Source organism: Dysidea avara, chromosome 15 (assembly GCF_963678975.1).
Source record: "Dysidea avara chromosome 15, odDysAvar1.4, whole genome shotgun sequence".
NCBI classification, from domain to species: domain Eukaryota; kingdom Metazoa; phylum Porifera; class Demospongiae; order Dictyoceratida; family Dysideidae; genus Dysidea; species Dysidea avara.
This window is the reverse complement of record NC_089286.1, coordinates 6,297,519-6,314,282: the sequence shown is the minus strand read 5'-3', so window position 1 is coordinate 6,314,282 and position 16,764 is coordinate 6,297,519. Positions and strand designations below refer to the sequence as shown.

Genomic DNA, 16,764 nt, shown 5'->3' with positions numbered 1-16,764 from the left:
GGGGCGCGGTTAGACTGCTATGAAAACAATTTAAATTATTTCACGTTCATTTCCTTGTTAGGGAAAGTGCATGCGCGTGTTTACAAGCTCCATTGAGATTTTGTGTGTGGGCTATTGGGCATAAACAACTTCACAAACAAAAGCAATGGAATTCCGATGCTCCTGTTTTTTCTGGAGGAATGTTTACGTGAAACGATGTGCATTACACGTGAATTACAGAAACGATGAGGATTTTCTGGTCAACTACAAAAAGGTAGAGAAGGCGGACAAAACTTTGAAGTAATCTGTTACCACGTGTGTCAGGGATAAAGCTCGGTGCTGATGTAAATGATGTACTAATTTGTACAGGTGCTGACAGAAAGCGGAAATGGTGACGAAGCGAGTTTAAAGGACATTGTATCCGAGGTGAGTTCTCGACAGAATGACCTTGCGTGTGACTTGACCCTGAGGGCACACCAAGTCACGCGCCACATTCCATAGTGATAACCAACCATAAACGAGAAATGGACTTGTTGTTACTCCTCTTCTTGTAGATTGAAGAAGAGGTTGCCAGGAGAAAGAATTATGGAGAGCAGTATGTGGAGAGGTGTAGAGTAATTGCTGAGAAATTCAAGAAGAAACATCCGTCAGTGTACACACTGTCTGTACGCAATACTGTCACATTACATGTAACACCGTGTGTTGAATTGTGCCTTGGTTAAAAGGCAGAATAAGTTTTCAACTAGCTGTGTGTACACCTGTCATTGTGTGTATAGTGTTACAGTGTGAATATGGTATTATAGTTTATCTTGTTGTTAGGAAACACAATTAACACCTAAGTTCAAAGAAATCTTAACCTATTGCCAGCAACCAAATGCTAATAGAAATGGTTTATTATCCATGATAAAAACTGAAGGTGTGTTAGCAACTATCTGTATGAACATATCTTGTAAGTAAACTTAGTAGTAGTCACTGCATAATGGAAGCTGTGGTTTAGTTTAAGTCAATCAAGTGTTTAATGTTGTTGTCAAGCTAACCATTGTTGGTATTTGCTATAGTATGTACAAGTTGAGCTGGATCCTGAAAAAACAGCTAAAATTGAAAAGTGGGATTTTCTCAAGAAAATTAACGTTTCAGCCAACTAGATGATTAGTAAAAGTGTCAACAACAGACGTGTGTGGTTTGGCTCCATTAAAAAAGGTTGTAATGGATGCTGTGCTTTTATGGCTTCTCCATAGTGTGGTGGAAATTTTGATTGATCTTAAATGTTGTGTCAGGCAAAATTTGAAATATTTTTGGTGGGTCAAGCGGTGCTACAAATGAACCAATTTTCAAGATAGTGTGTTCAAATGCAGCTCAGTAATTATGTACATGCTATTGCTACATTGGTGACATTTGTGTACAGTTTACTTGTACAGATTTGACCCCCAGACATTGTATTGTACTTAAAATTGGCACTCTGATCACAGCTGCAGATTGAATTACAAACCACTGTTATGCTTAAGAATTTTCCATAGTGTAGCTACTGCTTACACACATATATATGTATGTATGTATTACAAAGGATTCTTTGTATACTCATAGCTGCTGCCGAAGTGTACTCATTTTCTCTGTTTACTGATGAGTTTTGTGATCAGTTGACTGCAGAACTGGACCACATAGAGGCCTCCCCCGTACCCAAGGGTCGTCCAAATTCCATGAATAACTATGGAGTGAGTATGTGGTGTATAATTATACATGATAGTTTAGTGTACAGTGGACCTCCAAATGCCTGTGTATCAGTTCAATATCAAAGTGTTTAGAATAAACAAAGCCTATTTGTCTAACAGAACGTAGTCAACATACACCTGTTGACAAAATACTCTAATATAACAGTCACTGTCTACTGTTGGGAAAATTGACCGGTCAGATAACTGAGGTCCTATTGTACTCCTACATGTGTTATACAAAAAGTTGTTGCTCTTGGAATAAGAATAAGATGTATATACTACACTGTCTGTAATAACTTCTAGTTAGCTATATGAAGGTACATAGCTTGCAGCCCCATACATAGCTATAAGTACGTAAGTAGCTACATAGAGTTCGAGTTGGGGCGCTAGACAGATGTCGCAGTGCATTCAGCAGGATTTGTTAATTGTGTCTTTCTGACATGCTGTACTTAATGGAAACTCCATGGACTCACTGTTTTGCAATGTTTACATTCCAGGGGTCAGGCAGGGTATGGTACTCTATTGGTCCAGTGTAAACACAAAATGACCCACACATCCCATGGTTACTTATCTAGCACTAGATCAGTTTTGAGGCTGATACAAAGTGATTGGTCTGGTGGATTACTGATGGTGGAGTAGTAGATGTCTGAGTTGTACCTCAAGAGTATAAATACAAAAACCCTAGTATCTAATTTTTCAGTCAGGTCTGAGCAACAACTTTTCACTAGGGTATGATGTTTACAAAGCAAATCAATATGTTAGTCCTTGAAGTATTGACAGATACACATTGGCATTTTTTTTCCACAAAATCAGTGCGACAACTATTAAATTTGACCACCACTCAATGCTTGAAAATGAAGCCCTTATTTTTAAATACGTGTGGCTACTATTTGAAGGTGTGGTGTTTAACCAAGTAAATATGGTATTCAAACTAGAATCATTTTGTATAGTCAAGGTTACTTATATTCTTTCACAGATCTTGCTGGAAGAGTTTGGCTTCCACAAGTCATTTATGGTTCCATTACGGACACAGTACTTGATGCCATTAGCACGCCTGTTGTTTTCCATCTGGGTAGAGGATGGATTAGACTCGCACAAAGCATTCATTGTGAGGTATGCCCTCGGAGAAGATCTGGACTTGTCCTATCACTTTGATAATGCTGAGGTCACTCTGAATGTCAGTCTCGGGAAGAAATTTACTGGAGGAGACCTCTATTTTGGCAAGATGAAGCATGTGAGTTGTCTGCACATGCAATGGTAACTAGGTCCTTAAAAATCTCTTGCTTGACATCATCCCAGTGATGGTTGACTTGTGTACATATTTGGTGAGAAAGGCATAAGTGACATGTGATTGACCAAAATGATCACATAATGTTTGCTAGGCTTCTCACTAACCTGATCACCTTTGGGCTGATATTGTTTACCATAAATTGGGTTATTTTCGATGGTAATAAATTTATCAAGGTTGGCTATATCCATGAAAATTTAGCACGCGAATGTATCAAAAATTTTTTGCACGTGTTTTAATTTTAACTGGTGCGTAAGTAACCATCCCACCCTGCCACTCATGTTCCAGTTATTACACAAGTAATACTACTTCCTCTTCGAAGAAACAGCAAACTAACACGAGACATTTTTTAGGAACGTTTCCAATAATACTTCCGTCTTTTATAATGGCTACTGTATATCTATTACCCTCATTTGTAGGTTCTCGTGTGCAGGTAAGATTTTCACCAACTGTAGCAGGCCATAGTCAATGATATACGTGATATCCATGTACACAACAGTTGATCTCAAACGTAGGCTCTTGGACATACAGCTGCACATGACCGATCACGTGAACAACTTGTTAGCATGGTGTGGGCTTGCTCGCTGCTGTAGGTGTTGTTCCTTGCTGTGCCTGTAATAATAAAGGTAAAATAGTCAATAGTCTATCAATCAGTTATGATTTCAGCGTGACAAAACTTTCATGTTAAAATATTTTTGTGGGTACCACTACCAGGCATCCATGATTTATTTACACGACCATTTAACTGATGAATATTTTCATACACGAAAATAACCAGATTTATGGTTGATCAGTAATAAATGTCATATGTAATGCTTCCATAGGAGGAGACAAGAGAGAATGAGCTAGTGGAATACAGCCATGTTAAAGGTCAAGCCATTCTTCATCGAGGCTACCATATGCATGGAGCACGGCCACTAGTGGATGGCTGTCGTTACAACCTGATCATCTGGATGAGGTCATCGTCTGTCAGAAATGACCTGTGCCCTATGTGCAATGAAAAGCCAGACCTGGTGCAATGTACTGGACCTGGTGATGGGTTTACAAGGACTTCACCACATCAATATAATTGTCAAACCATTTAGTATTTCATTGTAAATACCATTATGTACATATTTTTTGCATTATACTTTGCGCTGGCGATTAATTGTACTGGAATAGATTTTACGACTGACCTTCGATTTTGACACGTGACTTTAATTGTGTACATGTGAAGGATGAAAGTGTTGGCATTTGTGTGTACTGTTGTGGTGTTGTTTACATTACTGACGCCCAGTGACGGGCTAAGAAAGCGTACTTCATGGCTATCGTTACTGAAGGGAGTTAAGGACGGGGAAAATGGTGGAACGCCTTGTTTTGCTTGTTCGGTACTTCTTGGACTCGTAGACCAATTAACTGAGATTTACAACCAATCCGTTGCGGACGCATTAGCTATGTTTTGTGATTTCTTACCTAAAGAAGGTTTTCGTGATGCGTGTATTGCTCTGGTTGAAGAATTTGGACCTGCAATTGTGGTCCTTTTCGCTGAGGATTATACATCAGATATGGTATGTCATGCCATTGAAATATGTACGAATACAACGGGAGAATATTGCCATTTGTATCCAGTCCGTAAATCAGTACATCCACTGGAAATCCAAGTGATGTTTGCAAAGAAAATAGCATTGTCTGTGAGAGGACGACACTTCCAATTTCCTGACTTGTGCAATATATCTGCTGTAAAGCCAATCTGTGAAATTATTGACCGATTTGCTGATAATAATCTCCCAATAGAAGATCTTGATGATGACTTCTATAGTCGCGTTACGACTTTGAGAGGTGCGTCGTGGAGAGGGAAAGATTGTGATGATCTTAGTGCTCATGATCACGCTGGAAAAATAACAAACAATGATGCTTTCTTTGACTCAAACTGTAATGGAATATTTGGATATGATGTTAAGACTGGTAAAAGTTATGAAGAGTTGTATTGTGATGGTACGGGACAGATGGGTATCATTGGGCTAGGAGACTCCTTTACAGCACACTTTAGAATACCTCAAGAATGGGCTACTGCTGCAGACTTGAATGAACCGATTCTCAAAGACTTACCATTTGCATTAGAGAATGAATTTGATTGGCCAATGTTGTCAACTACTACAGGGTACAAGAACTCAACATGGGACGTAATTCAAGGACCTGTCGACTCATTTTATCTACGCTTAAGAGAACTGAACCGCTGTAACCATAGAGATTATCAGAATATTGGAGTGAATGGAGATGACTCGTTTGAGATGTCACAAAACACTATGTACACTATAGCTCGTAACAAGTCCACGGACCATCCGGTATTTATCTCACTAGCTCTGCTGGGAAATGATGTATGCCATGCTGAACATGATACAGAGCATATGACGACTCCAGAAGACTTTTATGCTAACCAGTTAAAAATATTGCAATATCTTGATAATACTGTACCGAAAGGATCTGTAGTGCTTGCTATTGGATTGATAGATGGACGTATACTCTATGAGACTATGCACAATAGAATACACCCACTGGGTGCTTGGAGAAATGACGTGACTTATACAGAATTCTATGATTTCTTCAATTGTGTGTATATTTCACCGTGTTTTGGCTGGTTGAATTCGCAAGAGATTTGGCGTAACAGGACAGCAGTACGAGCCAAAGAACTCAGTGATGCATTACATGCAGTGGTCGCTAACAATACTTTCACCAACATCAAGGTGCATTATATTGACTTCCCTTTAACCACTGTTATCAAACGTTGGGAGAGCATGGGTGGCCAGGACTGGCAGCTAATTCAACCCGTCGATGGCTTTCATCCTAGCCAGGAGGCTGTGGCACTTTTTACTGATATTCTTTGGGAACAGCTAAAGAGTGAAGTTCCTGATTTCATCCCACCTGTTAATCCGCACAATGAAGAAATAATAAAGAGATTTAAAGACCAAGGAGGTTATTGAGTTTTTTTGTACATCTTTCCAGCCTTACATTCTGCCAATATTTATTTAATGCACTTTTATATATGTATATTCCAGAGTTAATTTATTTGTTTATAAATTAAAAGGAAATAAATTTTTCAACATTTTAAGCGCGTGTGGAATAAAATAATTTTATTGATCTTATCTGAATGTCTCGCGCTCTGCGCGCTTGAGGCTGTGTGATTTTATGCGAGAACTGAGCCTTCGGGCTGTGATGTTAATGTTACTATGTTATACTCTTTTCTGTCTAAGCATTGCACATTTACACTACGTTACTGGCATTTTGTGATTAAATGCTGTCTGTAAATTTATTTTCGATTGTGGGCTTGCATTACTCTCTATCGACACTACCGAGTTGAAGCCAGTTCTCAGGAGTGGTCCGCAAGTTAACAATGACCTCTATATGGAAAAGGCCCCTGGACTTGCTGATAGTAGCGATATTCGTGATCTTTCTGGCAATAGCTGCTACGATAGGTGAGAATCCCGTTAGCTGTAGCGTTAGCCACTATTGAATCGGCTACCACATGATGCACATAAAAACTCAAGACAACCTGTGTTATTGAAATTACCTGTGTTATAAAATAGATATAATTGGGTACGTAGTATATAATATCTGCTATGGTTATATGTAAGGCCACTCCAGTAAAGCAAGCTCAGCTCAGTAAAAGCAGTGTCAGCTCACTGCATGTCAGCAGTGCTATCAAGTCGGCAAGTTTGTGTTATTTTTGCTCAAAAAGGAAGAAACAAGTTTAATCATGCTTTTATGCAGCTTTTTTTGTTGTGCCAGCAAATAATGAATGGTTTGAAAAGCTGCTAATCTATGGAGTGGCCTAATGTATTAAACCAAGAGTATAAGGAGAGTATCCAATGCCTGTATTGCCCCTTCATTTTAGTATAGTTTCAGTAAACTCCAACACATGGCTTTGCCATGAAAGATTTGTTGATAGGCGTTGATATACCAAAGCGAAAACCTGTAAACACTTCAAGGCCCTTCTAGCTCTTGAAGCAAGTTAACACGTTTGGTGATGAGGACTATTGTATAACATTATTACACAGTGCATTATACTCTCCTAAATATATATATTATCTAAACCAAAACAGCCAAGCTGTAAAAAAAGAGTGTGGCCCCCAAAAAGGCCAAGGTGAAAGAAGATGTGAAATCCAAGGTGGCGGCCAAGAAATGGCTGTGATGGTAGGTTAATGGTTAATTACGAAAATTCAGGTGAATTTGCGTTGCCTCCTCCACTAGGATTCGGCACCAAATTCACCTGAATTGTCGTAATTAAAATTTTTGCCATTAACCTACCATACAGCCATTTCTTGGCCGCCACCTTGGATTTCACATTTTTTTTCACCTTGGCCTTTTTGGGGGCCGCGCTCTTTTTTTACAGCTTGGCTGTTTTGGTTTAGATATCACTTCTTTTTGTATTGCAAGCCACAAAACTGGCCATATGGCTTTGATGCTTCCTTTTAACTTGTTTTTTTCCTTTACTGCAGGAATTGTGGAACAAAGGAGTGTGTATATCTTTTGTCTGATGAAATATTTGTATATTTAACATCGAATGATGATTATCACATACTGTAGTTAATAAGGTGACTTCTTACATAACTGAACTGTAGCTGAACTCTCATTGTTTGTAACTGAACCCTTTTCAGGGTGCTGAACCCTTTTCAGGGTGATTTATTTCTTGCTGAACTCTACAGGATGATTTGTTTCTAGCTGAACTCTCTACAGGGTGATTTGTTTGCAGCTGAACTCTCTACAAGTTGTTCTAGCTGAACTCTCTACAGGGTGGCTGAACTCTCTACAGGGTGATTTGTTTGCAACTGAACTCTCTGCAAGATGATTTGTTTCTAGCTGATCTCTCTATAGTGTAACTTGATTGTAGCTGAACTCTCTACAGGATGGTTTCTTTGTAGCTGATCTCTCTACAAGGTGATTTCTTCTAGCTGATCTCTCTACAGAGTGATCTGTTCGTAGCTGGACTCTCTACAGGGTGATTTGTTTGCAGCTAAGTTCTTTATATGATGGTTTTTTTGTAGCTGAACTCTCTACAAGGTAACTTCTTCTAGCTGATCTCTCTACAGGGTGACTTGTTTGTAGCAGAACTATCTGCAGGGTGATTTATTTGTAGTTGAATTATCTACAAGGTGATCCTTATAGCTGATCTCTCTACAGGATGACTTTTTCTAGCTGAACTCTCTACAGGGTGATCTGTTCATAGCTGAACTCTCTACAGGGTGATTTGTTTGTATCTGAGCTCTTTATATGATAGTTTTTTTTGTAGTTGAACTCTCTACAAGGTAACTTCTTGTAGCTGATCTCTCTACAGGGTGGCTTGTTTGTAGCTGAACTATCTGCAGGGTGATTTATTTGCAGTTGAACTCTCTACAAAGTGATCCTTCTAGCTGATCTCTCTACAGGATGACTTTTTCTAACTGAATTCTCTATAGGGTGATCTGTTCATAGCTGAACTCTCTACATGCAGGGTGGTTTGTTTGCAGCTGAACTCTCTACATGGTGGTTTCTTTGTAACTGAACTCTCTATAAGGTGATGTCTTGTAGCTGATCTCTCTATGGAGTTATAACTTTCTCTATAACATGTTTGTATAGCTGAACTCTTTACAGAGTGGTTTTTTTTGCTTGGTTGCTGAACTCTCCAGCTACACGGTGACTTGGTTGTAGCTGAACTCTCTACAGAGTGACTTACTTGTAGCTGAACATTGTATAAAGTAACGTGTTTGTAGCTGATCTAGATGAACTCTCTACTGGGTAGCTTTTTTGTAGCTGAATCCTCTATGCAGTGACTTGTTTGTAGCTGACTTCTCTACAGGATGACTTGTTTATAACTGAATTCTCTTCAGTGTGACTTATAATGTTCTGAATCTCTACAGTGACATATTTGTAGCTGAACTCTCTACAGGGTGACTTGCTGTAGTGAATTGTCTATAAGATTAACTGTTGTAGTTGAACTCCCTACAGAATAAATTGCAATGTAATATAATTCTATAATGGACTAAGTTATAAACCTAGCTGAATGCTCTATTAGGGTGACTGTTCTATTAGAGTATCTCGATCTCGCATATGCTATACGTAGTTGGCTTTGGAATTATAACTCAGTGGTATGTAATCCGATTCTTCTGTACTACTGCAAGGACTTTCTATGATAATTATTCCAGTTACACACCGATTTTCAGCTCATTGCTCTAAGCGGTTTACCTGGTAGGCGTAAAAACTAATAGTTTTTATTCATAAAAATCGATCGCGTAATTGTGACACAGGTTGGATTTTGTGTCATATCTCGATGGCCCTTAACTGGATTCCTTTCAAACCACAAAAAGGCACTCCTACGATAGTTACTCTATCTACATAGCAATTTGCAGCTCATTCCTTCAAGCGGTTTACCCTGTGGGCGCGACAGACCTTCGACCTTATTTTACGAAAATAATCGGTAATAACTCCGTGAATGTTCATCGGATTCTTACCAAACTTGGTACTGAGATTCGCCCTTTACGTATGCCAAATTTCAGCCCAATCGGAGCACGCATTTGTGTTTTATGGCGGATTTTGCGAAGTGTGCGAAAAGAAGTAGAAGAAAAAAACGAAGAAAAAACCCAACCTTTGGCCGCTCGTATTTCGGAAATGGCTGGAGCGATTTTCTTCAAATTTGGAATGTGGACTCCCCTACCTAGCCGGCACTTCTGTAGCAACTTTGGTTTCAATCGGATTAGGAATCATGGAGCTACAAAGGTGTGAAAATCGCGGTTACTTTCTTCCTGTAAATATACTCACCGTGTGGCGCGCTGGTTTCGCTGGTTTCTTGGACTGCATGACACTGTCTTGATGAACTCTTGATTAAACTAAAGCCTTTGTATAGATATTAACTTGCATGCTTGTAATAAACACTTTAGTTATAGGATCCCTAATATACAGTGCTATTATACTGGAAAGACAGCACCAACTAATACTCCCAGGAAGAAAAAAATAAAAACAATAAATTTACTAAATGGTAGCTTGGAATGTAGTTAGTGAGGTGCACATGACAATGTGTGATGGTAAAATGTTCTGTTCCTTAACTGTTCTAGGGAAGAACTAGTTACATACATATGAAGATCTCCAGATATACAAGGCTGCCAAGAGAAAGTGTGTGTGTGTGTAGTGTGGGGGGGTAGCTAGCCTCCAAAAGCTTATAAGACACTGTTAAATGCCACTTGTATCATCTTTTTAAAACACTACAATGCATACAGCCAACTAAATGATCACAATAAGTCAAGCAGACAACAACATGCTCTGGCATAAACTCAATAATATACAGTGTGGTTAACACCATACAGTACAGTAGTAGTCACCAACTAGGTGTATAGTTGTACAGATTCAAAATTTTGCAAAAGGTTTCAAAATTACTCTGTTATGTATGTTGGGAGGGATATCTTTTTACACCAGGAGGGAAACCATTTAAATGAAATTACAACATCACCAACCTAGCCATATAAGCTGTAATTATATGTAACTTGCATTTCAGTACATGGTAGCTTTAGCTCCACGCTGCTATGCTTTGCCTATCAAGTTAAATCAGTCATGTGATTAAGATAATATCAAGAGTTAATAATAGTGGAGGGGAGAGTGTCTAACGCTCTATAGGGCTGTATAAAATGAGCGCATTTGAGCTAAAGGGCTTCAGCAATCTTAACAAGCGACGTGTTAACGCATTCAATTATGGTTACGCGGCGGCGCAATACTCATTCAGAAATGAGTGTATCGATAGCAGTTCACGTGAGAAGCGAGTGTTATAAAATGGCGTCCGTTCATGGTTCTCAGTCGAAGATATCAAATTGTGGCGGTACCCGTGACAGTGGAAAACAGATTCTAGTGGAAGAAGAAACATCATCTCGATGGGAAGTAGAAAACCGTCGTTCGAAGACGCGATGCGGTGTTACCTGGTCTGCCATGTTGGAACCAAATACCACTATCAGCACTTCCCAAATATCGATTCTAGTGTTCATGAACTTGTGCAGCATCGTTGATGTGACCTGACAAAAGTGACGATTGGTTCTAGTTGTCAATTGTAGAGAATGCGACTAAACACGAGATTATCCGTGGTGAAGCCCTTTAGCTCCCACGCGCTCATTTTATGCAGCCCTATACAGCGTTAGACACTCTCCCCTCCACTATTATTAACTCTTGATAATATGATGACGCTATTGAAATGTTTTTTTGGCAGCTACATGATATTGCACTGGTCAACATGAAAACTATTACAGCAAATTCTGTACTTTACCTTTAGAGCAAGGATTATTATAAGTCACTTTGTACATGTACAAATGACATGTTACAATGGCAAATCTAACCTGAGTATTGGCTTAAAGTTATCATAGCCTCCACTATTAACTGGCAAAATATGTTATGTAAAGTCAGTGATAAAGCTAGGCACCCACACACTTCACTACGCTTCAGTAACTCTGAAACTTCAGTCAAACATGAAGTATTCTAGAGAAATATGTGGTGGACTCCTGGTAGTCAAAAATACAGGGTTCATAGTGTGGAAGACAATGCCAGCCTTAGGGTGTTTGCTACACTGTAATAGTGTTATAGAGTAATAACTGTAAAGTATTTGTTTTGTTGTCCATTGTAGACTACATCCAGTCAATGTATGGTGCAGTGTTGAGGGAGCCACCAGACATGACAGTTGGGTTGTGGCCTCCTTCGTTCTTTCTGGAGTACTTCCTGTGGTGGTGCGACACTGTGGATCCTCTACTAGGTCATAATCCAGTGTGGTAAGTGTGCGCGCATGTGTGTGGGTGCATACGTGCATGCATTGCATACAAGTGTGTGTTCTGTGTGAGTTGTGTGTGCACGCACGCATGCTGTGTGTGGAGAGAACAAGTGGGTGTAGTATTGTTTTCATTGCATTGCTGAGTAAAATATCCTGTGACTTCCCGTGGTAATGTGGTGTATGGCTTGAACTAATTAGTTGCTAGTGGTGGTTTCTGACCAACCTGCACACCTATTCAGTTTAGCAACTTAATTTCCTATTGTTAAATGGTTTCCACATTACTTAAGCATATACCGTAGTATGTATGCTGTACAATTTCTTTTGTATGTAATTCAAGCCTGCATTTCCGCCTATATTTTATATCATGTATTGTCCACACAGGTATGAGACAATGGCCCTATTTAGTCCATGCATTTATCTACCATTTTACATTGTCGCTATTTATGCCATAGTGACGGAGAAGGAGTGGATCAGAATACCATGTGAGTTAGGATGTATGTGTTTGAAGTTAAGAATCAAAAGTAGTCTTATTTGATACTGAAATATTCTTTTTGTGAACTACTATACACATATTTTAATTAGTCTTGCCATCCACACTATTATTACTAATTATAAGGAAACTGAAGTATAATATCTGTACCTTTTCTTGTCCAACAAATCACCATATCTGGTGAGTGATGGTTGATGCTTAGTAACTTCACAAGGGTTTGTTACAGCCTTGCAACCAAACCTGTTCATGAAAAATTAAGCCAAGTAGTTATTTGTTTGAGGAACAACTGCACTGACATTTAATTACAAAGGATTCACGTGTTCTAATATATTAGAATGCACACGGAGCAATTGTAGCAATACTTGGAAAAGAGTAACAGATGCTTTGTTTTCACTACTTTGTTAGCCAACTAAGTTATTTGCTACTGGAAACTTAGCTAGAGATGGTTTAATAAAAGTGGTGAGTAACCACTGGTGGTATCTGTACCTCGTATTACCGATACCGATCTGATACCGATAGTGGTATCGGTATTATCGGTATTCGTCCACCTTTACATAGCACTGCAGACTTTACTACAACATATCGTTACCTCCGATTTCTCAGACAAATAAGTATTTATATTTCAAAAGGCTCAGTCTCACATAAAATTATATTAATGGTGTTTGGCCTAACACTTATAGCATAAGCTCTAACACAACAGTCAGTTGCAGCTGAAATGATTCACATTTTTATTTATTTTTCGACCTGCCGGGTCACTACTAGAGGGCAAACAATCTGTGATACATATGATTAATTTGCTAACAGTGAAGTATTTGAAATTTAAATACTTCAGAAGTATTGACAAAAGTATTTGCAATCGTATTTGCAATCGTATTTGTATTAGGAAAATTTGTAGTATTTGTATTTGTAATTAAAGCCATGCTGCAGCATCTATATTTGACCCCAAGTCTGGTTCAATCACTATCTACGGTTACGCGTTTTCTTGTTTCCGTAAAACAAGTATGTTGCTCACCCGCATGGCCGCACAACACACTTCTGTTTTCATAATTTTTGTAGTACTCTATTAGAACACACATTTTTTTTCTGAACACTTCAATACAACGCATACCAGAATTATTTATAAGGTAGAAGTTAAGTACATGTTTTACTTCTCTGTGACTGTTCTATTAGAGTATCTCAATCACGCTTTTTCACATGTTTGGTTTTGCTTTATATCTCCTTAGCTAATATACTTTCAAACACACAAAAGGTTTGCACTACAATAGTAACTTCATGTACAGACCGATTTTCAAGCAGATTACCCTGTAGACGTGACAACAAATCGCTTTTAGCAATTTTCAAAGTTGGCATAATTCCATTGTTTTTAGTTCAAAATTGGGCTTTAAATTTGCTGCATTACCGTCCAAATTTGAAGTCAATTGACTAAAGCATGTGTGAGTTATAGCGAATGGAGTAAAAAGAAGCAGAAGATGTAGAAGAAAATAAGATGAACTTTGAAGGTACATATCTTAATAATGGATAGCTAGGTGGATTCAACTCAAATTTGGAATAGGAGGTGCCCTAATCCAAGGGACTTTCAAAACTGGTTAATTTCTGTTCACGCACTATACTATTGAGCTACAAATGCGTGAAAATAACATTTTCTTGGTTCCTGTAAAATATATACTGGTCTGTCATGCCTCCCAATTAGCTGTACTTGGGTACACGACACGTTTCCTGTTACTTTATAGTGGTAGCTGATAATTGGTAGTAGACTGTCTCACTGATAATTGGCTGGAGTTAATTAGATTAGTGGCAGGTACTGATCTGGGATGGATTTACCATTCCAGTCAGTTAATACCAAAATTTTGTGTTACTTTCGTCACACTGAAACACAATTATGTTGATTTCTTTTCTACTTACTACCATTGTGGAAGGGAGTATTATCTTGTATATGAATTAGCAACATTATTGCTGTTACAAGGTGTCAGTCTAAGGATGCTTTGGCCAGACAGTATGGCTATGGGTACAAAACAAACTGATGTTCGATGTTTACCGATACAAGTAAGTGCCCTGTGACTTCTGTAAGTGGCAATTGAGGTTCAATTTTGAGAGACCTTGCTGACTGTATATAAAGAGAACTCATTTCAATGAATGTAGAATTTGTTTTTAGAATCTGCTGGCAAGTATGTAAGCAGAGGAGAAGTACTAGTATCAAGAGAAATTTTTTGCTCTAAAGATTGTCTCATGTTTATTTCTCAGTAGCTACATGGATACAGTTGTATGATAAATCTAGTACAGGTCTTGCCAATGTGCAGCTGATGTTGCAAGGAAGCTGAATTATCAGCCACACTATAAATTTTCATGATCCTTCCAGCTATGGGATGCCAGCTATGTTTCACCATGTGATGTGCAGCTTTGCTAGTGCATTGTCACTTCAGTCATATAGCTTTGCTGAACATGTATAGGTGACCTCCCTTATTTCATTACTTGATATTTCTATGATTTCTACTTTTCTTTGCACTTGTAATACATACGTAAAGGTTCTCTATGCTTATGTTGCAATGATTGCGCTCCTTAATGTCAGGAATCTATACCCCAATATAAATATAAATGGCTGGTCGCAAATGTAAGCCTTGTTTGTTTAAAGACCAGGGCAAAAATTCTGGGAAGGAAACAAAAGCCTGGGCTTTTATAAATATGGTTGCTGTGTTATTAGCTGCACAGAGTGCAAATCCATTGTTTCCTGTACTTCTTCAGAATCACTATGTCAGTATAGTAACAGTAAGTTATAGACAATAACAGAATTGTAGTGTAGCATTAAGAATTGGAGTAAAGCATTTATTGTCCTTTACTATACACTGTCAGTAAGGCTTGATTCTAGTCACCTCACCTTGTAGGATCTTTAATCAAGTCTACACATGTACCTCTGTGGGAAAATTCCTACTTTGGGCACCTCCTTAGATATGTGTCCCAACTTTAGGGATGTAAATGTGTACAGTAATACAAATGGGACTGGAAAATTTAGTAGTGAATTGCTCTGCCACAATACTCACTACTTTTTGCAGTGAATGTCACTACTTGGTGGTTAATGTAGTGACGTACACTACAAAATTAGTAGTGAACGTCACTACACAAAAATAGTGAGTATTGTGGCAGACATTAGTAGTGACGTTCACTACATTTAGTAGTGACGTTCACTAGTTTGTTTTTACTGTGCATGTATAAGTGTCCTGCATGATTATTAAGAATGGTCCGTAATTGTATCTTGTGGTTCTACTGTACACAGGCAGCCCACTTGGTGTATGGTAACAAAATACTGTATAAACTGTATGAGGATTTGCTTATGTATTGTATTTCTAAAATGCTACTTTCAATATTACATGTGATGTATATATTTGCAGGTTTGTGCTGGGCGTATGGTCTCCTACTAACCATGATAGTGATTGTGAGGGAGGAGTTGTATGGGGAATACCCTACTAAGAACGTGACATTGTTTGCTATGGCATATGGAGGATATTTGTTGATGCCGATCACCATTTTCATGAGGATGATCCAAACACCGCTCTTTAGCAAAAATAAAACTGACTAAATTATTAGTCATTTAGCTATGTACGTATAGTGTAGTTTTTCTTAACTGTTGAACCTGGTAAGCAGAAATATTTTAGTAGACTGTTCTTTAATTGAACTGGCATAGTTCATGTGTATGCCATCCAGATTTAGATGTTACCATATATGTACAAATTTTCGAGGTATGGAAGTTTACAATTTTAGGATTTTCATGGTTATATTTTTCATGGATCACTCATTTTTCACTCACCATATCTGTTAGATGGTCTTGATTATCATTATTTTCGAGGATGAAAATTCACAGATAACAAAAATTATGTCCCTAAAAGATTTGTATGTATATAGTAATTTCTCATAATTGTTACCAAAGTCAGTGGGACCTGCGAAACCGGCTTTTAGGGTGAGGGACATTTTGTCATGCAATTCTACTCATAGCTTCGTATGTCTTGCCCCCCTTTTTTTTTTTGATGTGAAATTTCACCTCAAGCTTGTATTCTTTCCTTTGCATGTATTACTACAAATCAGTAACACACCATGGCTCTTGCCTTGAAGCTACGTAGCTATAGTAACATGATGCTATAGTAACATGATGCTATAGTGCTGTTTTGTTCCTTAATTGTATTTTTGCTATTTCTACACTCTTAGAGTTTGATATGGAAAGAAGGCAAAAACCTGTAATACCTTATACTTTAGTATTTGTTCAGAAAAGAAATTATCTATTTGGTTCTTGAGTTTGTTTAGGGACTGTATTTTATACTATACATGATTAGGTAGACTGGACAATCCACAGCTCTAAGGGAAAACATTTTATCTTGTTATGGTAGTAGCGTGGGGTTTGAATAGTTTGTGCATGTGACCTCTAGTGACCAAGGATTTGTGCTGATTCTATTTTTATTCATACTGCCAGGCACTAATAATTAGTTGCAGTGTAGCTACTGCTTGCATAGGAGATTGCAAATGGATATTTAACTGCTTTATGAGTTGTGTGCATGATATA

At 38.2% G+C, this 16,764-nt stretch overlaps 4 protein-coding genes across 4 annotated transcripts in view; all 4 read left to right on the top strand.

The window, feature by feature from the left end:
* The window catches only part of LOC136245727 (sigma intracellular receptor 2-like), a 209,173-nt gene extending 193,316 nt beyond the window's left edge, over positions 1 to 15,857 (top strand). The window contains exons 2-5 of the mRNA XM_066037211.1: positions 6,293 to 6,428; positions 11,588 to 11,729; positions 12,110 to 12,210; positions 15,602 to 15,857. Coding sequence (XP_065893283.1) covers positions 6,347 to 6,428; positions 11,588 to 11,729; positions 12,110 to 12,210; positions 15,602 to 15,789 — 513 coding nt within the window. The 5' untranslated portion in view covers positions 6,293 to 6,346 and the 3' untranslated portion in view covers positions 15,790 to 15,857. The remainder of the gene's footprint in view (positions 1 to 6,292; positions 6,429 to 11,587; positions 11,730 to 12,109; positions 12,211 to 15,601) is intronic.
* Positions 1 to 16,764, top strand: part of LOC136245719 (E3 ubiquitin-protein ligase TRIM71-like) — a 100,946-nt gene that overhangs the window by 21,056 nt on the left and 63,126 nt on the right. The window lies entirely within an intron of this gene.
* LOC136245724 (2-oxoglutarate and iron-dependent oxygenase domain-containing protein 2-like) lies at positions 50 to 4,123 on the top strand. Its single transcript, XM_066037209.1, has 7 exons — positions 50 to 253; positions 349 to 405; positions 534 to 644; positions 799 to 895; positions 1,564 to 1,691; positions 2,665 to 2,922; positions 3,801 to 4,123. The coding sequence occupies exons 1-7, from the start codon at positions 146 to 148 to the stop codon at positions 4,059 to 4,061; spliced, it is 1,020 nt and encodes a 339-aa protein (XP_065893281.1). The 5' UTR covers positions 50 to 145; the 3' UTR covers positions 4,062 to 4,123.
* On the top strand, positions 4,099 to 6,056 carry LOC136245720 (acyloxyacyl hydrolase-like). The gene has a single exon (XM_066037204.1). The coding sequence runs from the start codon at positions 4,194 to 4,196 to the stop codon at positions 5,934 to 5,936; it is 1,743 nt and encodes a 580-aa protein (XP_065893276.1). The 5' UTR covers positions 4,099 to 4,193; the 3' UTR covers positions 5,937 to 6,056.

What these genes read in the sequence shown, in the direction of transcription:
- LOC136245724 (XM_066037209.1), top strand. Translation starts at nt 146, where the DNA reads ATGGAATTCCGATGCTCCTGTTTTTTCTGGAGGAATGTTTACGTGAAA. An exon ending in TTCTGGTCAACTACAAAAAG is followed by an intron (nt 254 to 348) that starts GTAGAGAAGGCG and finishes TAATTTGTACAG; the next exon opens with GTGCTGACAGAAAGCGGAAA. An exon ending in ATTTTGGCAAGATGAAGCAT is followed by an intron (nt 2,923 to 3,800) that starts GTGAGTTGTCTG and finishes ATGCTTCCATAG; the next exon opens with GAGGAGACAAGAGAGAATGA.
- LOC136245720 (XM_066037204.1), top strand. Translation starts at nt 4,194, where the DNA reads ATGAAAGTGTTGGCATTTGTGTGTACTGTTGTGGTGTTGTTTACATTA.